The sequence below is a fragment of the Electrophorus electricus genome, chromosome 16 (assembly GCF_013358815.1).
Source record: "Electrophorus electricus isolate fEleEle1 chromosome 16, fEleEle1.pri, whole genome shotgun sequence".
Taxonomy (NCBI): Eukaryota; Metazoa; Chordata; class Actinopteri; order Gymnotiformes; family Gymnotidae; genus Electrophorus; species Electrophorus electricus.
In genome coordinates, this window is record NC_049550.1 from 18750451 (window position 1) to 18773579 (window position 23129).

The 23129-nt window shown below is 43.1% G+C and overlaps 1 protein-coding gene across 3 annotated transcripts; it reads right to left on the reverse strand.

The window, feature by feature from the left end:
- Positions 1-1401: 1401 nt before the first annotated feature.
- LOC113567719 (transmembrane channel-like protein 7) lies at positions 1402-20517 on the reverse strand. Of its 3 annotated transcripts, XM_035535044.1 has the most exons (16): positions 20344-20516; positions 16312-16594; positions 15872-16011; positions 15141-15296; positions 14827-14912; positions 14153-14298; positions 13688-13835; positions 8745-8918; positions 8440-8597; positions 7053-7164; positions 6797-6894; positions 6268-6451; positions 5226-5356; positions 3510-3665; positions 2788-2866; positions 1402-2250 (listed from the first exon to the last, which is right to left on the reverse strand). In XM_035535044.1, the coding sequence occupies exons 1-16, from the start codon at positions 20360-20362 to the stop codon at positions 2113-2115; spliced, it is 2208 nt and encodes a 735-aa protein (XP_035390937.1). In that variant the 5' UTR covers positions 20363-20516; the 3' UTR covers positions 1402-2112. The 3 variants fall into 3 exon arrangements, with proteins under 3 accessions (XP_035390937.1, XP_035390938.1, XP_035390939.1); XM_035535045.1 differs by lacking the exon at positions 2788-2866 and having other exon boundaries at positions 20344-20517; XM_035535046.1 differs by lacking the exon at positions 20344-20516 and having other exon boundaries at positions 15872-16018; positions 16312-16395.
- Between the last annotated feature and the right edge of the window lie 2612 nt (positions 20518-23129).

Below are 23129 nucleotides of genomic sequence, written 5' to 3' on the forward strand. Positions count from 1 at the left end.
CACCAGACCCAAGACCCAACAATGCAGACAAGCTGAAGGCCGCCATCAAAGCAACCTGGGATTCCATAACACCTCAACAGTGCCACAGGCTGATCACCTTCATGCAAAAGGAGCCCTGACCAAGTATTGAGTGCATATACTGTACACTTTTCAGTAGGCCAACATTTGTATTAAAAATCATTTTTTTAATTGGTCTGATATAATTTTTTTGAGATACTGACTTTTGGGTTTTCATTGGCTGTAAGCCATAATCAACATTAAAAGAAATAAACACTTGAACTAGAGCACTCTGTGTGTAATTAATCTATATGAGTTTCACTTTTTGAATTGAATTACTGACAAACTTTTCAATGATATTCTAATTTATTGAGATGCACCTGTATAGCCAGATGATATCAGAATACTGCATTAACTTTGAAAATGCAAGCCATCTAATTCTTAAAAAGATGTTTCCCTTTAATAAAATACTCAAATTTTTTTCTAATGATATATACGGTCCCTTCCATCTGAACACATTAGAGCTGCAATTACTGATAATGGTTGCTGCAACTTGAGTATGTCGCCTCCGGCCCCACCGACTGTAACCCTATTCATTAACCGCATTAGTTACCTAACCTAGTTATCCACCTAAACTGCTAAATGTTGAGAGGGTTAAATCTGATTACACTTTAATATATCTGGTGGCATATTCACTAGCTAGCTGTGTGTGAATTCTGCTAGTGTGTTTGCTAGCCTAACAGTTAACCAAGTTCTATCAAGCATAGACAGCATTTGGTAATCAATGTAACAAGAGAAATAGACACCATGGCTGTACCCTGAAGGTAAAACAAGCCCTTAAACAGTCTTACCAAAGGGGCTCACTGTCTGGCTCGGTCGTCCGGTCTTCCTCTGTACATGCTGGCTTGGATTCTGATTCAGATAGCATGGGCATGTTCACAAAATATTATACAGTATCTGATCACAGAAAAATGTCTTGGACATTTTTTATCCAGTGGCATAGGGATCTTTTTTCTGTTTACATTTTGTTTTTAATGTTGGTGACTATTTTTATCGTCAGATTTATTTTTTTGGTCCAATTTTTTAATGGCATGTAAATAATTGAATACAAGACATACACGGGCCTCTTAACTACCTATATCTGAGTCCACAAACATCTGAGCAGATCTCATAATTTAAGACTGCACAAAAGGACGAACCTAACCGGTTTCTGCTCAATCATTTTTCTTTAGTCACATGCTGTGAGAGGCATGCAGCAATGTGAATTCTTCTTCAGTAATAAGCAGGCCACTAAAAAGTTTGTTCCTGCTTCTCTGCAAACCCAGGGTCTAGTTCAGAACTGCAACTTGACTATTTGAACACAAAAACAAGACACAAAAACACGCAGACGTGCCGGCGTCGAAATACTGTATAGTTGTTTAATACCCACACCTAAACGGTTCCATTACAGATTGTTTGATTTCAACAATACAATTTAAATACTTAAAAATATAGCAAAAAGACAAATTACAAAACAGGCAATCCGTGACAGGAATGATCATGAGCAACAGTTTCAGTAATGTTACAGGATTGGAGAGTTAGTTAAAGTTGCCTAGTTATATCTTTTGTTGTCAAATGTTTCATCCAGGTCTTTTATTATAGTTGTGTGGTTTATGGTATACAATGTCTGAGGTACCCTTGGGGTTATTATCCAACCTGGTGGTTAGTGTTGTGTGTGCATGCAGGTTTATATACAAATGTGGAGGGGGGGGGTGCATGAGTGCCTATCTGTGTGTGTATGTGTACATATATATGTGCACGTGAGTGTGTGTGAGAATGTAACATTCGGGGGAAGTGTGCTCCAGTACATGTGAACACTCAGGGGAAGTGTACTGTCTGCCTGCTGTTCAAGAATTTCAGGTTTTCTTTCTGGTAAACTCAGATGAAATATAAATAGAAAATAAAAATGCATTGAACTCTTTCCTTTTAACAGTTATACTGAAGATTTTAACTTTTTAACCAGTAAGAGATCTCTCCACAAGTTTGATCAATAAGTTAATCATGAAGCAAACCAATAACCCAAGAGCACCTTAATAACCCACACCCATGAGAGTACCTCTATGCCTGAGTCTTCACCTAAGTGGGCACCTGAACCATGTACACCCCGGTACTGCCATGTCTTCTGTTCCCGTGGTAACCCTGCACCAACCGACTGGATGAGTTTGCCTGGGCCTGACACAGCTTCTGAATGAGAAAACGCTTATCGCGTCCCTCCTGGGGGGAGAGAGAGGGCGCGATACAGAAATAGAGATACAGACAGATAGAGAAAGAGCAAGCAAGAAGGGGAAGGACATTATATATGCGAGAGAGATACAGAAACAGTGATAAGGACAGGAAGCAACAGACAAGTGGAGGAAGAGAGAAGGCTATTTAATGTACTACAATGTTTACTTTTTTATATATAATTACAAATTTTCTGTTGGGAATCTTTAAGACATTTAATTGTAAAGAACAAGAATAATACTGAATGGTTGTGTGTCTTACGAGAGAGTGTTTGTTTGTGAGTGACTCTCATATATGCATTTAGCTGACGCTTTTATCCAATGCGACTTCCAATTATGACTGAGTACAACTTGAGCAATTGAGGGTTAAGGGCCTTGCTCAGGGACCCAAAAGTGGCAATTTGGCAGTGGTGGGGCTTGAACCAGCAACCTTCCAATTACTAGCCAAGCACCTGAGCTACCACTGCCCTATATGTGTGTTGGTGACTGATTGTGAATGTGAGATTGTATGAGGTTATGTTATACACACCATGACAAGCTGATCTCTCAGCTGATTTATCACACGTTTATAAGCTCCAGCCAATGCTATGACATATAACATTGCCATACTGCAACACAGAAACACACAATTTCATACACTTGTGCCACATACATCCCTAGTGTGTAATGTTTAATATTAAATGTAACATTTACTGCAACACCTACACATGAAAGAGGATTCATTATACTCATTTTCACTGTTCATAATTAACGAGAACCTATTATGCTCATTTTCACGCTTTATCATTTTATTTTGGGGGCTACTAGAATAGATTTACATACTTCAATGTTCCAAAAACACAATCTTTCCTCATACTGTACATGTTTTCATTCTCTGACCAAAACTCTCTGGTAGAGCTCCTGTGTCCACCCAATTTTCAATGTCCACCATCAGCCTAGTGGATAGGACTTTGGGTTATCAATTGGTTGCTGGTTTGAATCTCGGCTCTGCCATGCAGCCTCTGTTGGGCCCTTGATCAAGGGGCTTAACCTTCTTGACTTTAGGGCTGCTGTACAACAGCTGACCCTGCACTCTGACCCCATATGGGATATGTGAAGAGAAACATTTCATTTTACTGTACATGTACATAGTGTTTAAACTTTATCCCTTTAACACATGTGAACAACATCCTAGTGGATCTATTCTCTCCATATTACAGAACAAGTAGATCTCTGTGTGTAGATGGTGTGTGTGTGTGTGTATTTCCTGACCAGGTGATGACGAAGAAGGACACAGCGAAAGCCTCAGAGGAGAGCGTGGTGAGGAAGGAGCGTAAATGTGGATGTAGCAGTGACACAGTCTGTGGAACCACTGCCCACGACGTGTTGTAGTTCACAAATGGCCCACATGAACCAGAGCTCCGAATCCTAACGTGCACACACAGAGATACATGCAAAAACACAGGCATATGAACGCACACAGACACGTGCACACACACACACGTTACTCACTGAGTCATGCTCGCTATAATGGGCACAAAAGCCAGTACTCAGTGTGTGTGTGTGCGCATGTGTGTTACTCACTGAGTCATGCTCACTATAATGGACACAGTAGCCAGTACTCAGTGTGTGTGTGTGTGTGTGTGTGTTACTCACTGAGTCATGCTCACTATAGTGGGCACAGTAGCCAGTACTCAGTGTGTGTGTGTGTTACTCACTGAGTCATGCTCACTATAATGGGCACAGTAGCCAGTACTCGGTGTGTGTGTGTGTGTGTGTGTGTGTGTGTGTGTGTGTGTGTGTGTGTGTTACTCACTGAGTCATGCTCACTATAATGGGCACAGTAGACAGTACTCAGTGTGTGTGTGTTACTCACTGAATCATGCTCACTATAGTGGGCACAGTAGCCAGTACTCAGTGTGTGTGTGTGTGTGTGTGTGTTACTATAATGGGCACAGTAGCCAGTACTCAGTGTGTGTGTGTGTGTGTGTGTGTGTGTGTGTGTGTTACTCACTGAGTCATGCTCACTATAATGGGCACAGTAGCCAGTACTCAGTGTGTGTGTGTGTGTGTTACTCACTGAGTCATGCTCACTATAATGGGCACAGTAGCCAGTACTCGGTGTGTGTGTGTGTGTGTGTGTGTGTGTGTGTGTGTGTGTGTGTGTGTTACTCACTGAGTCATGCTCACTATAATGGGCACAGTAGACAGTACTCAGTGTGTGTGTGTTACTCACTGAATCATGCTCACTATAGTGGGCACAGTAGCCAGTACTCAGTGTGTGTGTGTGTGTGTGTGTGTGTGTGTGTGTGTGTGTGTGTTACTATAATGGGCACAGTAGCCAGTACTCAGTGTGTGTGTGTGTGTGTATGTGTGTGTGTTACTCACTGAGTCATGCTCACTATAATGGGCACAGTAGCCAGTACTCAGTGTGTGTGTGTGTGTGTGTTACTCACTGAGTCATGCTCACTATAATGGGCACAGTAGCCAGTACTCAGTGTGTGTGTGTGTGTGTGTGTGTGTGTGTGTGTGTTACTCACTGAGTCATGCTCACTATAATGAGCACAGTAGCCAGTACTCAGTGTGTGTGTGTGTGTGTGTGTTACTCACTGAGTCATGCTCACTATAATGGGCACAGTAGCCAGTACTCAGTGTGTGTGTGTGTGTGTTACTCACTGAGTCATGCTCACTATAATGGGCACAGTAGCCAGTACTCAGTGTGTGTGTGTGTGTGTGTGTGTGTGTGTGTGTGTGTGTGTTACTCACTGAGTCATGCTCACTATAATGGGCACAGTAGCCAGTACTCAGTGTGTGTGTGTGTGTGTGTGTGTGTGTGTGTGTGTGTTACTCACTGAGTCATGCTCACTATAATGGGCACAGTAGCCAGTACTCAGTGTGTGTGTGTGTGTGTGTGTGTGTGTGTGTGTGTGTGTGTGTGTGTGTGTGTGTGTGTGTGTGTGTGTGTGTGTGTGTGTGTGTGTTACTCACTGAGTCATGCTCACTATAATGGGCACAGTAGCCAGTACTAGGCCGATCAGCAGTACTGCCAGGAAGAAGAATGTGGAGCTGCTTGCCCTGAATGGGCGTGAAGCAGGGCGACAGTTATTCACCAGAGTCACCTGCAATATGACACCTTTATCAATGGTTATTCACCAGGGACACCTGCATTAACACCTTTATCAACAGTTATTCAGCAGGGTCACTTGCAATACAGCAGCTTTATCAACAGTTATTCAGCAGGGTCACTTGCAATACAACAGCTTTATCAACAGTTATTCAGCAGGGTCACTTGCATTACAACAGCTTTATCAACAGTTATTCAGCAGGGTCACTTGCAATATAACACCTTTATCAACAGTTATTTACCAGTCACCTGCATTAACACCTTTATCAACAGTTATTCACCAGGGTCACCTGCAATATAACAGCTTTATCACCAGGTATGCTAACCATTACAACTACTTTATTAAGATACAAGACAATTAACCCTAAGCTATAATACACATTATACGGTTAATTATTTAACCAGTGAACACTGAGGTACGAGTCCCCTGTGAACAGCTAAACCAACATTTTTCACTTTGTCTACTAAAACGTTTTAATCAACACAATCAGTACATTCTCATTATAGCATCCCCAAATCTACAATGCATTCACTTTTGTCATGCAACACACTTCACTGTATTTACTTTAAGTATGTGACAGATTTCACTGTATTCATTTTAGTCATGTGACAGGCTTCAGGATGTGGTTTGGGACATAGCATGTCTTATTAGCGTTTATAAAAGTGAAGAAAACTACACTGTACGGATCAGTGGTGATGTCTGTATTAAGATGCCAGGGGATGAATATATGGGAATGTTATTATGAATGATATTGGGTGATATTGAGACTAGTTACTTCTTAGCTACATCAGACTCCTAGCTCCTGTGCAAATTTATAAAAAGAAAAAGAAAATGTCAGACTGCAAACATGTCTCTGAGGATCGAGTACAGTAAAGGGTTAAATGTCTAAAGGTGAATATTCTTACCTTCTTGATATAAAATACTAAGTAGTATTTGATGGTGTTGATGGCGGGCAGCAGGGGGCAGTAGAAAGCCCCAATCCAGCAGATGGTTTGGCCGTAGATGATCTCCAGGACGTTGTGAGGGATGGCAAACTCCTGCTGACCCAGCCACTTCACCAGCGCATAGTCACAGTGATTCACTAGAATCCTTCAGAGGAGTCAACTCTTTAATACCCTCAAAACACGTGCCAACTAAATGATTACTAAGATGCTTCAAACAAAAGAATGATAGTGATTCATTATAATCTATTACAAAGCAAGAGTTGTCTCCCATAGTAGTGGCTAATGTCTACTTTAAACAGTCAGCCTAATTCACACTGCTATGATTTCTTTATATTATTTGACTGAGTCAGAACTGAGTTGTCAACCCAAGAGCTGATCATCATAACCATAATTAACTCAGACTAAGTGTGAACAAAGACTTATCTCTGACTGTAACAGATCAGTCAGGCTGATCTATGCCTGTGTGAACAAAGTAAAGACTTTATCCTACTTTCGGGGAAACTCCACGAAAAGTGTGACCGCTCCGATGATGAGAAAATCAAAGATCAACAGCTTGTACATCTCCTGCCCGACATGCGTCTCCCAGCACTGAACTCACACATAAATACACACACACAGTGATTGGTGAGGTGGTGGATGGATGGGAGGGTGGGTGTGGGTGTGGGTGTGGGGGTGGGTGTGTGTGTGTGTGTGTGTGTGTGTGTGTGTGTGTGTGTGTGTGTGTGTGTGTGTGTGCGCACGCTCACAGGGTAAAGCTTTTTGTTGTATCCACAGGGACAATCTGTTTCAGGGCATCTAATCTGGGACCACAGAGAAAAGAGCAGGACCCCAATACTGGCCAATCGCATGAAAACACACCTGCAGAGGACAGCACGCACGCATGCGCACGCGCACACACACACACACACAGTGAACAATGAGCAACAACATTCTAACTTAAGAAACACTCTGCAATACACAACCTGACAAAGCAAGCCAGTGACTGTAACATTTTTATATCTCTGTACACCATGAAAATGCGTAAAACCATTCATGGGATTAGAGGTTACACGATATGATAAAGGCATTAGGGGTTGGAGGTTACAGGACATGATATAGGAGTTAGGGTATGGGAAACAAAGATTACGGTATGTTAAGGTATGTGAACCAGATATTAGGGTATGTTATGGTATGTGGAAGAGGTTAGGGTATGTTAGGAGCAGGTGTTAAAGGAAATGCGATAAGAGGCTAGACGTCAAAGGGTATGAGAAAAGGATTTGGAATAAGTTGGACAGGGGCTGGGGTAACAGGGATGGCTTGGGGTAACAGTGACAGGGGTTGGAGTAACAGTGACAGGGGATGGAGTAACAGTGACAGGGGTTGGAGTAACAGTGACAGGGGTTGGAGTAACAGTGATGAGGTAATGAGGATGGGGATTGAGGTAATAGTGACGGGTGTTGGGGTAATGGGGTAATGGGGTGCAGGGGTAATGGTGATGGGAGTTGGGATTATGGTGAAGGGGATTGGGATAATAGTAATGGGGGTTGGGGTAATAGTGACAGAAGTTTGGGGTAATGGGGTCGGAGGCTAGGGTAATAGGGATAATAGTGATGGGGTTAGGGTAATGGGAACAGTTTGGGTTAATAGGAATGTGGGTTGGGGTAATGAGGTTGGGATAATGCTGACAGGGTTGAGGTATAATAGTGACAGGGTTAGGGTAATAGTGATGGGGTTTGGTTAGGGTAATAGTGATGGGGTTTGGTTGGGGTAATAGTGACAGGGTTAGGGTAATAGTGATGGGGTTTGGTTAGGGTAATAGTGATGGGGTTTGGTTGGGGTAATAGTGACAGGGTTAGGGTAATAGTGATGTGGTTTGGTTGGGGTAATAGTGACGGGGGTTTGGGTAAATGAGACGCAGATTTGAAAAATGGGGATGGGGATATGGGTAAAGGGGATAGTGCTTGTGGTAATAGTGATGGGTTTGTGCAATAGGGACAGGGGTTGGGGAAATAGGGACAGGGGTTGGGGTAATGGAGCTGTACTTGAGAAGTAACTACAAATTTACTCTCATGCACACATACGCATGCGCACCACATGTACACACGTGTGCGCGCGCACGCGCACACACACACACGTGCGTGCGCACACACACACCTCAGGAGTGTGAAGCGGATCTCGAAGGCAGGAGAGTAGTCCTCAAAGCTGATGATGATAGTGAAGATGATCGGAGTGATGAAGTTGGCCATTGTGATAACGATGGAGGGCAGATACTCAAATATCAATGCCACAATAAAGGTGTACTGCTGAGACGCCTACACACACACACAAACAAATGAAGATAAACTATGATAAAAGGTATACTACTGATCTCTCTGCACACATGCAGGTACACACTTGTGCACACACAAACAGCTCTACAATATAGGTATACTATGCATACACACACACGTGCACTTCACCTGTGCCTGTATTTGCTGTGAGAAGATTGTGGCGATGTAGATGGCGTAAAAGCAGGCGGCCAACACACAGATGACAAAGAGGTTGAGAGTGAATCTGAGTGTGTAGATACGACACTTCTCCTGACGGGAGCGCTCAGCTATTTTCTGTCTGATCCTCTCCTCCTCCAGATCAGTCTACACACACACACACACACACACACACACACACACACACACACACACACACACACACACACACCATGCAAGGCAAGTTCAAATTCAAAGTGCTTCACATAAAAGAGATAAACAACAAGCTTATTTCATCCCAAGATCCATCACCTCAGGAAGGTTTTTATATTTAAAAAAAAAAACATAGATAAACAAAAATATTGCTTTAGCTTATTGTAAAATATTAATAATAGTAATAACAATAATAATACATTGTATTTATTTAGAGCTTTTCAAGGACCCAAAGATGCTTACAGTAGTCAGTACAAAAGACACTGATAGGACAACATATCCAGTATCCATTACATTTACAGATGGCACTTACAGAACATGCACAAGAGCTGATGAAAGAGGTTAGGATTGAGAAATATTATAGGCAAGGGAAGAGAGATTTTTAAAGTTAGACTTGAATAGAGAGAGTGGCAGCCTGCTGGACCAGAAGGGGAAGAGAGTTCCAGAGTGGATGAGCACATCTACAAATGGCACAGTCACCATCGCCGTGTAGGCTGGAGGAAGGAACAGTCTGCAGCCTGGATGAGGAAGATCTGAGTGTGAGTGGGCTTGTAAGGAAGGAGAAAATCAGACTTCTCCGTAAACGCACACCCACAGCGCGCCTGTACCAGCACACCGTAAATGCATACCCACAGCGCGCCTGTACCAGCACACCGTAAACGCATACCCACAGCGCGCCTGTACCAGCACACCGTAAACGCATACCCACAGTGCGCCTGTACCAGCACACCGTACGCACACACAGTGCGCCTGTACCAGCACACCGTAAACACATACACACAGCGCGCCTGTACCAGCACACCGTAAACACATACACACAGCGCGCCTGTACCAGCACCTCGTAAACACATACACACAGCGCGCCTGTACCAGCACACCGTAAACACACATACACAGCGCGCCTTTACCAGCACACCTGTACCACCCCACCGTAAACACACACAGCAGATCCTGTATTTGCACACCATAAACATGCACATACACCTGTATCATGACACCTTAAACACACACAGCACTCCTGTACTACCACACCTTAAACACATGTGCTAGTACAGGCGTGCTGTGTGTTTACGGTGTGCTGGTACAGGCGTGCTGTGTGTTTACGGTGTGCTGGTACAGGCGTGCTGTGCGTGCGCGCGCTGGTACAGGCGTGCTGTGTGTGTGCGCGCGCGCGCTGGTACAGGCGTGCTGTGTGTGTGCGCGCGCGCTGGTACAGGCGTGCTGTGTGTGTGCGCGCGCTGGTACAGGCGTGCTGTGTGTGTGCGCGCGCTGGTACAGGCGTGCTGTGTGTGTGCGCGCGCTGGTACAGGCGTGCTGTGTGTGCGCGCGCTGGTACAGGCATGCTGTGTGTGCGCGTGCTGGTACAGGCGTGCTGTGTGGACACAGCACTTACTGAACTGTAAAATTAGGATGACTCTGCTACAGATGTGTCTGTAGTGGTAATCAACGCCTGCAGAAGGCTTTTGTTGTGCTTTTCCTTTAGTTCCTCATCTACACTGAGACTGACTTCTCAATCTCATCCAAGTACCTTTTTTTCACTCACACTTCACCAAATTTTCATCACATACGTCCACAAACCTAGCATCTTTACAATCTGAAATGTCATTCCTGTCTACATATCCCACAATTCATTGTAGATGCTGCAATGTCAGCAACTACATTTACTCCCAACATTCGGTACAATCACAGATTGTGGTGGCAGTAGGGCCTGAAATTACCAATCTGCTGTCCAGAAGGCTGACTTCATCTCCGCCCTAGCGTCCCTCCACTCACTACATTTCCTGGCACTAACAGAGACCTGCACCACCCGTGACCTCGCGACTCTGGCTGCCCTGTCCTCTGCCTTTTCATTTACACATTCTATGAGGCATCTTGGCAGGGGATGTGGCATAGGTTTATTATTTTCTCAAAGTTTGCATTTCACTCCACTTTCCTTCTCTGCTCTTTCCATCTCTTCTTTTGAATTTCACACTATTAGTAGATGACAATGATGTGAGGTTTGGTATGAATGACACTGTAAGCCCTCCAGGTTCCCTAGATAACTTCACTGACGAGCTTGAAGTTCTCCTGAGTCAATTCCCCATTGAAGGAAATCCACTCATTCTTCTTGGTGACTTCAATCTTCCATCAGACAAGCTATACTCCTCCTGCATCTTTCCACTGTTGATGACATTTGACCTCACCTTCAACCAGTCTCCTCCGACTCACAGAGCAGCAATGACCTGATTTTCACCAGGACCACCACAACACACAACATCGCAGTCACCCCCCTCCACCTTTCAAACCATCATTTTCTATACTACTCTCTCCCTTGCTTCTCTTTCCATCCATACCTCCTCAACATGTTCTTCCTCCTTCTATCGCAATCTGCACTCCATCACTCCCTCTTCTCTTACTTCTACTATTTTGTCCACCCTTCCTCACTCTGACACACTTTCTTCTCTCTCCCTGGATTGCTAATACTTACTAATACTTTCCTTTCTACATTTTCATCATCAATGAAACTTCTGTGCGCTCTCTCCTCTAGACCACAATATCTTCCCCACCTGCCCCCTGGCTAACAAACACTCCACTGCCACAAGAGAAAACTAAGGACTGCAGAGAGGTGGTGGAGGAACACTCACCTAGAATCAGACCTCAGCTCATACCAGTCTCTCCTTTCCAAGTTCTCACTGGAAGTAACACCTGCAAAGTGATCCTACTACACAGGAAAATTTGAATCATCAGCATCTGATCCACACAAGCTTTTCAGTATGTTTTCTTCTCTCCTTAACCCTCCCCCTCCTACCTCATCTCTTACTGCTGAGGATTTCATCACGTTCTTTGAGGAGAAGGTTGCAGCAATCCGTCAGTCCTTTTCCTGTTCCCACCAGTGTTCAATCCCCTACATCTAAGTCTCTGGCTTCTTTTTTCTCCTATCTCCTCAGACAAAATTATTCAATTCCTGACTTCCAGCAATCCACTAGATCCCATTCTTTCCACTATGTTCCAGATCTCAAGAGATCTGCTTCCTTTCATCTCTGTCATCAACAACTCCTTCCTGCTTCCTTTCATCTCTGAAGGATCTGCTTCCTTTCATCTCCATCATCAACAAGAACTCCTTATCCTCTGGACATGTACCAACTACGTTCAAAACTGCCAGGATAGTACCAATCCTCAAGAAGGCCACTCGATGGCTCCAAAATAACCAATTACAGACCAGTATCACTTCTCTCTTTCCGCTAAAAGCCCTTGAACGAGCAGTTTACAATCAATTATTTATTTTCCTCACCTAAAAAAAGCTGCATGATCCCAATCATTCTGGCTACAAACCAGCACATTCAACAGTAAAAGCCCTCATAGCAGTGACAGAGAAAATTCATGCTGCTAATTCTGCCAAACTGTCATCTGTCTTTTCGACCTTTTGGCAGCCTTTGACAAAGTAACCACAAAATTCTCCTCTCCAGCCCCGGTGTGACTGGCTCTGCATGGAAATGATTTCAGTCCTATCTGGAGAGACGGTCCTATCAGGTAACGTGGGGAAGATCCACATCCAATACATATAAACTCTCCATTGGTGTCCCGCAGGGCTCAGTATTAGGCCCTCTTCTCTTCTCTTGGTGATGTAATATCTTCTCATGGCCTCTACTACAACTGTTATGCTGACGACGCCCAATTATTTCTTTCTTTCCCACCCTCCAACACACTGGTTTCCAGATGTATCTCAGAATGCTTGAGCAATATTGCATCATGGATGACAGCCCATTTGAAGCTCAACCCCAGTAAAACTGAGATTCTGTACATCCTAGGAACTCCCAGCCCTTACCATGACCTCACAGTTTCCTTCAAGAACTCCCTGGTATCACCATCTGAAGCTGCTTGTAGCCTGGGCACAACTTTGGACAACCAGTTGTTGTTCTCAACCCATGTTTCAAATGTGACCCTTGCAGATTCCTCCTTTGTAACACTGAAGGATTTGGTCTTTCTCTAAGAGCCATCAAACCTCTACAACTTGTCCAGAATGCAGCAGCACGACTGGTCTTCAATCTTCCGAAGTTCACACGTCACTCCACTGCTGCTCTCCCTTCATTGGCTTCCAGTAGCTACATGTATCAGATTTAAAACCTTGATGCTTGCCTACTAGGCCAAAAACGGACCAGCCCCTTCATATATGATGTCAATGTTCAAAGCCCGAGCCGTACCTTGAATATTTCAAACCACAAGTATGGCTCAGCCTGAAATACCATACTTCAAGTATCATGGAAGAGAAGCATCAAGACTATTCTCTGTATTTCCTCCTAGATGGTGGAATGAACTTCTGCTTGCTGACCGAACAGCAGGGTCCCTTGCACTCTTCAAATGCCGACTGGTAGGGTACTGTTTATTGCACTGATGTTGACAGCTCCTATATTGACTAACTGGATCTCTAGTACTAATTGTAGGGTTTATTGCACTGATTGAGCTTTTGTAATTTGCACTTCTACACATCAGCATTGATGCCTGTGTTTCAACAGTATTATAGTTCATTGGTATCTTGGATACTAACCTACTGTACTGGCCAGGAGGTATTCTATGAGTAAATGACAAGGCACTTTTTGAAGTCCCTCTAGATAAGAGTGTCTACCAAATGCCATAAATGAAAATGTGTGCGCTTAAGATTTGATGGTATTTTGGGGTTGTAGTGAATAATGGGTGTGTGTGTGTTTTAATGTGTGTATATTTCAGGTGTGCTGTAGGTTCGGTACCTTGAGCTCATAAAGGAGACTTTTGTGTTTCAGTCGGGCGGCGTTCTCATTAGTGATACAGCAGTCCCAGGCAGCAAAGATCTTATTACAGAAACTCTGGAAACGGTCTTCATCCCGAATAAGCTTCCGCTTAAAACCAGTCACTGATCTGAACACACACACACACACACACACACACACACACACACACACAGAAACGGTCTTCATCTTGGATCAGCTTCTGCTTAAAGCAAGCTCCTGACATGAACACCCACACAGAAATGCACACTCACAGATTTACACACACAATATCTTATTACAAATCTAGTTAGCCTGTGGAGCATTAGCTCCCCCAAACATTTAGCATGGCCTTGTCACACTCACACACACCCAAACACATACATACTTAGCATGGTCCTGTTTCAGGCTCTCAGTTAACTTCTGTAAGATGCATCACTCACACACACACTGCACACAGAACTGTACCTCTTAACGATCCAGAGGAGGCTCAGGAGTAGGTAGGCAATGGTGCAGAGCAAGTAAGCTATCGGCACACTGTAGCTGAATGAGGGGAACTGGATGGACTCCACCATATAGGACCCATAGAACAGGTAGGTCTGCTCCAGGAATCCCTACACACAAACACACACCTTCTTTATAGTACCCATAGAACAGGTAGATTTAACCAAATTTACATTTAGCTGAAGCTTTTATCCAAAGCAACTTACAATCATGGCTCAGTACAACTTGAGCAATTGCGGGTTAAGGGCAACTTGGTGATTGTGGTCCCTGATGTGGCAACCTTCCGATTACAAGTTGAGTACATTAACCACTGAGCTACCACTGCCACTACCACAAAGCATTAGCTGATTCATTATTTATATAGCACTGCGTGACTCAGTATTAAAATAGCACTAAGTGATTCTTTATTAAAACAGTGGTGAGTGATTCAGTACTGAAACAGCACTAAGTATTTAAACAGCACTGAGTGATTTGGTATTGAAACTGCACTAAATGCAGTTTGAGTATTCACAGAGCACTGAGTGATTTGGTATTGAAACAACACGGACAGTTTGAAAGCATCACAGATCAACTCACTCAGTGTTAATGCAGCAATGATCAATTCACTCAGTGTTAACGCAACGCAACATGATTCCTACCGTTCCAGACAGCAGGTCAGTAATGTACTGGTGAAAGACCACCAGGCCCTGTCGAGATCTGGGAGGATACACACTGCATTCTATCTCTGAACACATGCACACAAACACATACACAGTTAAAAACAATCTTTTGAAATAATCAGTGGAAACAACATATAGATAATACACAGCTGCTGTGGATTATGAATGAAATAAGGTGTGGGTGCATGTGAAAGTGGAGAGAGAAAGCAGAGAGAGCAGTACTCTTTGTGTGAGTGTGTGTGTGTGTGTGTGTGTGTGTGTGTGTGTGTGTGTGTGTGTGTGTGTGTGTGTACCTTCTCCACTGGTGACAGTGAGGTTGGAAGACGTGCGTTTCGCCACGATGACTGGTAGGATCACAAAGCTGAAGATGAGCAGAAACATCATGAAGTTCAGCAGGACCAGGAAACGCAGGAAGGAGAAATATGAGAGAATCCCCGTCCCGAACATGCCTGCAGAATACACACACACCCCATCATACAAGACAAGCCCTCTATGCTGAGGATGTGAGAGAGAACAAGTGTGAGAGTCTGACCCTCTATGATGTGGATGAGAGCACGAGTGTGAGTCTGACCCTCTATGGTGTGGGTCTGAGAGAGCGAGTGTGTGAGTCTGACCCTCTATGATGTGTATGAGAGAGACCAAGTGTGTGAGTCTGACCCTCTATGATGTGTATGAGAGAGAGCGAGTGTGTGAGTCTGACCCACTATGATGTGTATGAGAGCAAGTGTGTGAGTCTGACCCTCTATGATGTGTATGAGAGCGAGTGTGTGAGTCTGACCCTCTATGATGTGTATGAGAGAGCGAGTGTGAGAGTCTGACCCTCTATGATGTGTATGAGAGAGCAAGTGTGAGAGTCTGACCCTCTATGATGTCTATGAGAGAGCGAGTGTGTGAGTCTGACCCTCTATGATGTCTATGAGAGAGCGAGTGTGTGAGTCTGACCCTCTATGATGTGTATGACAGAGCGAGTGTGTGAGTCTGACCCTCTATGATGTCTATGAGAGAGCGAGTGTGTGAGTCTGACCCTCTATGAGGTGGATATCTGTTCTCCAGAGCTGCATGCTACTGAACACCACAGAGCCCTCCTCTCTCATCCTCTTCAGGTAGTGCCCTGCACTTGAACGCCACTGTTTCCAGCCAGACAGATCACGGTAGAGTTGCAACCTGTGCTCTCGTCACACACACACCCAGAGAGGTATATATTGCAGTGTAGTACATTGCAGACATTAGCTGTTAAGGGAAATACCCACAGATACCCACACACAGACACATGCTTGTGTCTGCATTTCTCTCACAGACCCACACTCACTCACCCCCTCACATACTCACTTATGTCTGCATTTCTCTCTCTCTCTCTCACACACACACACACACACACACACACACACATACATACACACACACCTACACACACACCTACACACACACCCACACACACACCCACACACACACCCACACACTCACTTGTGTCTGCGTTTCTCCGCCATGTTCAAGGGCAGTTCCCGGGCGAGTCTGTGCTCAGTAGTACTGCGGGAAGGCCCATCCTGTGTCCTCCCATATGCACACTTGCCTCTCACGTCCTGGGTCCCGCCCCCACTGCTGGTGGAGCCATAGCGCCCTCGGGAGACACGCCGACGCTTTGTGCTGCTGCTGCCTGATGACTTCCTGCGGTAGAGCAGGGTCTGGTAGCTGGGGAGCTGGTCCAGCAGAGGGTTATTGACAGCAACAACCCGTCTGGAGAGGAATGCTAAAGAAAACACAACACCTCTCACTAGGGCTGAAATGATTCAAGAAACTTGAGTAACTCGATCACTAAAAATCATCGATGGAAATTCTTTGCATAGAAGCTTCTTTTAATCCATATAACTCTATCCACAAATATTCCTATGCCCCATCATGCCTTAAGCCACATATTTGCAAACATCCATCAAGCTGAAAACAGATTCAGTAGCTAAATACTAGGTTCTCTAACAACAAAAATGTGGGAGCATACCAAAATAATGTTAAAGCGAGGTGATATTGTATTACTTCTACCATAGAATGGTGGAAGCATAATATGAATAAGTCAAATTTTACTTTTTAAAGTACTTTTGCTTGTTTTCTAGAATCATTAGCCAGGGATGGAGGCTATGAATAAGCTCCCAGGAACCAGTATCTTCATTGCAGTAATGTTGAGTGGGTTCTAGTGAAGACAATAGACAAATATGTTTACTTAAATGCAGACATTGTGCCCAGCCAGAGTTTGATCAGTCCATACCATCATGCTTGGTTTATCAATGCAGAGACAGGAGAGGTTCACAGAACAGGGTGATCATACATGGCTCTTGAGGTCATGCAGTCATGCTGCTGCCAGTTAACAGAAGGTTAGCTGGCAATGCATGCAATTCCCTATGCGAGATTGTTGAACTCTTCCAGAGCGATTTCTCATGTTTATTGGCAGAGACAATGAATTTGACATTTTTATATATATTCAATAGGCATTACAGTAAGACTAAAGTAAGTTATATTACATACAATTGTATTTCGGATGAATAAATTGAATTTGTGAAAAAATATACTGTTAGGAAATCACCTTTTGTACACTGAGGAAGTAATAACTTTTGTGTGTTCTGAGAAATGTTTCTACTGTTTTCAAAACTGCTTTCACACAAATGTTAAGGATCACTGAGTGCACTGCAAAGGTTATGGAAAGTAGCAAATGGCAAATTACTTAGTTTTACCTGATTTATATTTTTATATTTCTTGTAAACCAAACTATTTTGTGTTTCCCTTTCATATCAACAATCATTGGTACACCAGCCTCGACAAAATAATGTTTAATGACTCCATTCACAAACCATACCGCACATATCTTGAAAAACATGAAAAATAAAAAGGTCAAATGAAAATATCATAGATACCTTTATTTGAAATAATTGGAAATTAATTTTTTTTTAACTTATATATTTTTACGATTTACTCTTCTTGTTTTTGAATTTCAGAAAATGTTTTATTTAAAATCCATAAGGCAATATGGCATTTAAATACACTAAATTAGGAGTAGTTTTGAGAAATATATTATGAAATTTAAGCAATAAAAATGTTGATTTTCTAAAACAGAAACGAATTAGTTGTTCATTTTAAGACACCCGTCATATTCTTTTTTGTATATTTACTATTGCTCTTTAATAAAACAAAAGTATTTGTTTTCCAATTACATAATTAATTAATGGAGTAATCCTTAGAATACTTAATTACTAAAATAATCTATTACTGCAGCCCAACCACTCACAAACTCAGTCTCTCTGTGTGACACAATTGGAGGGGAACACTAGAGAATACACAACACAACACATGGAAATCTTTCCTAGTACACACAAGGTGAAATAACAAAACAAAAGCATTTTCATAAAAACGCATCTTTGAGGTTGTTTTAAACATGTGAGGAGCCAAGAGATTTCTCTTTAGCTACAACTACTGCAGGTAATGCATTATTTAGCTACACCAGAAACACAACAGTCAATGGCAAATACAGCTGATAGATATGCAGGACAAATCTGCCAGAGCACTGGGCTCATCCTGACCCTATCACCCACTCAGACCAGTAATGGTGGCCTGGTGGTTATAACGTTTGCCTCCCAGCACTCCTGCTGGTTTCCTCCCGCAGTTCAAGATCAGGTCAAACTGGCTATCATAATAAATTTTCCTGGTGTAAATGTGTGTTAAGGTTTGTGTGTGTCTGCATGCCCAGTTGTGGATGGTGCTCTGTCCAGGGTGTTGTCACCTCTCCCCTCCCTGCACCTATTTCAGTCCCCCAGGGGGACATGGTTTCTGGTTGAGAGTACACTGTGTAAGATTGGCTGCTTCTTCTCACTGGCATGTGATTGTATGCAAAAGCTGTGTGTTGATTGTAAAGTGTCCTTGGGTTTCCTTGAAAGGTGCTACATAAGTGTAAATTCTTTCATTCATAATAAAGAGATCATCTGCCAAAAACATTACTCACTGCAGCTTTAAAAAGATGGGCCCATCTCAGGTTCATTCATAAGACAGTGTGCCAGTTAGAGCCATATAAAGTAGGCATGGTACTGGATATCTGTAAAGCTGCTTTATAACAAAAGCTGTTATAGCATTATATAAATAAATTTGACTTTGACATTAAGTACAGTTTATGTTTAATTTTATGAAATTGTTTTATTTTCATGAGAAGGATCAAGAGAGCTACTTCCACATCCACCCAGAAGTAAACAATCTTTTTTGGATGGTTTATAAAAAGGTTGCTGTTTGGTTTTCCTACATCTAAGAACTTTCAACTGGTACAAGAAACTACCATAGCTATAGGCACCATTCTACCTGCCCCCTCTGTCTGTGTCTGTCTGTCTGTCTGTCTCTGTATGTGTGTGTGTGTGTGTGTGTGTGGGGGGGGGGGGGGGGGGTTAAATGTGTCAATCAAGCCTCAAGACTCAGCTTCAGTGACTGAAGATCTTGTGTATATATCTTATACACAAACACTAAAGAACAGAATTTTCTTTTCTCCTCTCTAAAACAACGGACTGTTGAGACATTAAAAAGAAACCACAAAGCGATATTTAGACTGTAGAGACCATTTTTGTTTTCCACGTTTGTTATTTCTCGATTTTACAAAGAGCGTAACATTCTGGCTAATACACTTAACTTAAATAGTAATTCCAAATTTTATCCAAGTTCGCACTTTAAGTTGTGATGTTACCCAGACTGGGCTGTGTGGTGTTCGGGACCATAGCTAGCCAGCTAGTTCATCTGCGCCACACGAGTAACACCATCCCGTTTGGCTACACGCATTTCATTTATTATTGAGATCGACATATTATTGAGATCAGCAATGTTTGGCTACGTGACGAAAAAACGCCAGTGTTGGCAACTGCACCAAAATGAAAAGTAGCGAGTCACGATGTAATTTAACGTTAGTTACATTAGTTAAATGTAACCTTAGCTACTTTAGTAACCTTATCTAGTTATCTGCCTAGTTAGTGGATTAGAACAGTACTCTTATACATGTCAGACAAACCAGCACCTAACATAACCTAGATAGTTAATGAACTTACTTCAGCCAGCTATGACAGCCCCATAACCGCAAATATCATTATTTAGAGAGCCGGCCAGCTAGCGTTAGCACTAGTAAGGTATCACCCCTGTAGTCTCTCCCAGTCTCTCCTGCAGTCTCTCCCATAGTGTCTCCGGCAGTCTCTCCTATAGTGTCTCCCAGTCTCTCCGGCGGTCTCTCCTATAGTATCTCCCAGTCCCTCCGGCAGTCTCTCCGGCGGTCTCTCCTATAGTATCTCCCAGTCCCTCCGGCAGTCTCTCCCATAGTGTCTCCCAGTCTCTCCGGCCGTCTCTCCTATAGTGTCTCCCAGTCTCTCCGGCGGTCTCTCCCACAGGTACTGAACTCCACACCTAGAGCTGCGTGCCTTGACAAGTTTGCTAGGCGGCTAGCGTTAGCTAGCTATAACTAATATCAATGATTTTAGGATGTTTACGTACCCCCATCAACGTTGTCCATTTGTAATGTTGACTATATAACGTGACCAAACGGTCGCTTTCTTAGTTAAATAATTTCAAACGGAACAGATGTTTGTTGTGGTTGATCCATAACAGGCTAGCTAACGTAGCCACATTCCTGAACATCCGAAGCAAGTAGTCTAAACTGCGCGTGCATGAATCTTGAAGCGCGTCCTTGTCAACACCGTGAATACCTAAGGCTTAGACCCAACCCTAATGCTGTATCCAGAAAAATGTAATTGAGAAACTGTTTAATATCGCAAATAGTGTAGAATTTACTGTAGAATGCTAATTAAGGGTTTCCAAAGCCTATTTACAATGAAAGCTAGAAATCCAGTGAATGATAAATTAAATCTGGCCTGTTAAGGTATGACAACCACCCTTCTCCGGTATCTAATTTACTAGATGTACTATCAATCAGTGATTATCTAAATGAGAATAACTTTAATTACAACATACTCAGACTAATCAGACACACTGGACAATTTACATAGTACAAAATATAGGAAATAAACTAGTCTTAAAAAAGGCAAAATAAAGAAATAACAGTATTATAAAATAGTAATCTAATATAACTAATGGGCTAGTTTATTTGTGTATGAAGAGGTGGTGTCTGAGGTGAGAGGGGTTGGGTATGATTGTACCTGCATGCTTCATGACTGCTTTGGTCCTTGTTTGTGGAAAGGTGTCCTAAAATGTTGCCTTGTTACACATATATGGTAAAGACATAAAGATATAAGGATATAATATGACTCCTCACGTATGTCAAGGCCAGTCCTTAGATCACGCTAACATCTTATGAAGAGATGTCTTTGTATAGAGATGTCTTTCTATGGACCTATTGTATCGATGGACATTCTATTCACCAAATAAACATTCCCCGCGCGCTTCAGTGAGCTCGGTCAATAGTTCCTGGGAGATGTTTAAGGGTCTCCATCTGCACATAAAGGCTTTGGAGCTCGGGAACCCCCACAGACAAAGATATTAAATGCAAATGCTTTCCAAAATCACTCTGCATACTGAAACACCTCATGCTGGAGTGATGTTATGTGTGGTGCCATAGATTAGCAGCACAAAAGCTAATCACAAAGATCCCACAGAAATCCAGGCTTGTGCATTTTACTCACATGATGTTTTTTTCAGTGACTTTTCATTTATTGGCCTTTTAAAACAAATCAGGATAAGGAAAAAACAGTCCCCTTTCAGGTGAAGATTATTTAGAACATTTAAGCATACATCATCGCTAAATATAACATAGTGGTACCAATCCCCCTTCATATTGTGTAGCTGCTGTAGCTGCCACTCTCCCAGACTCCCTATCAGTCCCTGTTTCTGGTGTAAAAGAAACCACCCAGCCAGTTCCCACCCACGGCGAGAGAGACGCCACCAGCCCAGTTCCTGCCTCTGGCAAGAGAAATGCCGCCCAGCCATTCCCTGCCTCCGGCGCAAGAAACACCACCTGTCCTGATCGTATTCCAATCCCTGGCGCGAGAGACACCACCCATCCTGATCCTGTTCCAGTCCTGGGCGCTAGAGACGCCGCCTGGCCTGTTCCCGGCATAGTGGATGCCGCCAATTCTGTTCCTGTTCCCAGCCTAGTGGTGGCCGCCTGGCCTGTTCTTGCCACCCAAGAGGTCTCTCAACCTGTTTCTGTTCCATGTGTCAAGTCTGTACCTGTAGGTGTGCCCCCGGATATCCCTGCAGCACCACTGACCACCACAGCCACTAGTCCAGACTTCCCAGACTCGCCGTTGAATGCTACAGAGTTTATTTTTAAGGGTGATATTTCCCTTAACATGCCAAGATCATGGACCAAATTGTCATGAACATGTTTTGGACTGATGACACCAGGAACAATGCATGAAAGAGGCCTGTGGAAGGATGTCCACTGTAAGGTGCATAAGGTGTTCTAGGGGCCCAACACTGGCAGTGACAGGGCTTGAACCAGCAACCATCCCATTATAAATCAAGTACCTTAACCATTGAGCTACATTTATTCAAACTGGATTTAGTATTAAAGCCTTATGTTATATTCAATAATTAATGTTCTAATAAAATACTAACACTTAAATGTATTTTCTAGCCACCCTAATTTGACTCCAGTCTTTAAGTAAGTGTGCTGGCAGTACTGAGTGAGTTGAGAATTGGTTGGTGATCTGATCAACTTCTGTTACCCAAGATTAAAGGAAGTGTGCAAGTGATGAGAAACTATTTAAATTTTCCCTTTTTATCCATTTAGCTCCGTTCACTCCCATTCACTCTCTCGCATGCGCCCTGCATTTGCAGTCATTTTTTGATGTAACGGGAGGAATGGTGAACAGGCTCCTCATAAACCAGCTCTGGCGGGATAAAGTCTGCTGCCATATGCAAACGACGAATACAGGCACCAAGACCTGAGAATAGAAAATATGTGGTAGCGAAGCTACAGCACTGCCTACTGGTGGAAGGAGGAAATTACTACTCTCAGGCTGGGGAAGGACTGGTTTGCTGCTCCAACTCTGCTCATGCTTCGGTTATTTCATCTCCTTATTATTCCAACTTAATATAATAAATAATAACAATCATAGAGACTACAATGATTGTTATGATGGTGAAAACTGTAGTTGAGAAACTGATTAATATCACAGTTGACCAAAACATCAGTAATACATCCCTAGTGTAATGGAACTGCAAGCTCAATTTTCTATCCTTCAAAACCTATTACAACAGCAATAAACATGGGGGCTGGGGGTAAATTTAGACTATAGCGCGGTTACTCTTGCTCAGTA

Excerpts from the sequence above, each read along its gene's own strand:
- LOC113567719 (XM_035535044.1), bottom strand. Across the intron at positions 5,357-6,267 it reads TAGTATTTTATATCAAGAAG|GTGACTCTGGTGAATAACTG; the intron begins GTAAGAATATTC and ends GTCATATTGCAG. Across the intron at positions 2,867-3,509 it reads TCCTTCTTCGTCATCACCTG|TATGGCAATGTTATATGTCA; the intron begins GTCAGGAAATAC and ends TCTGTGTTGCAG.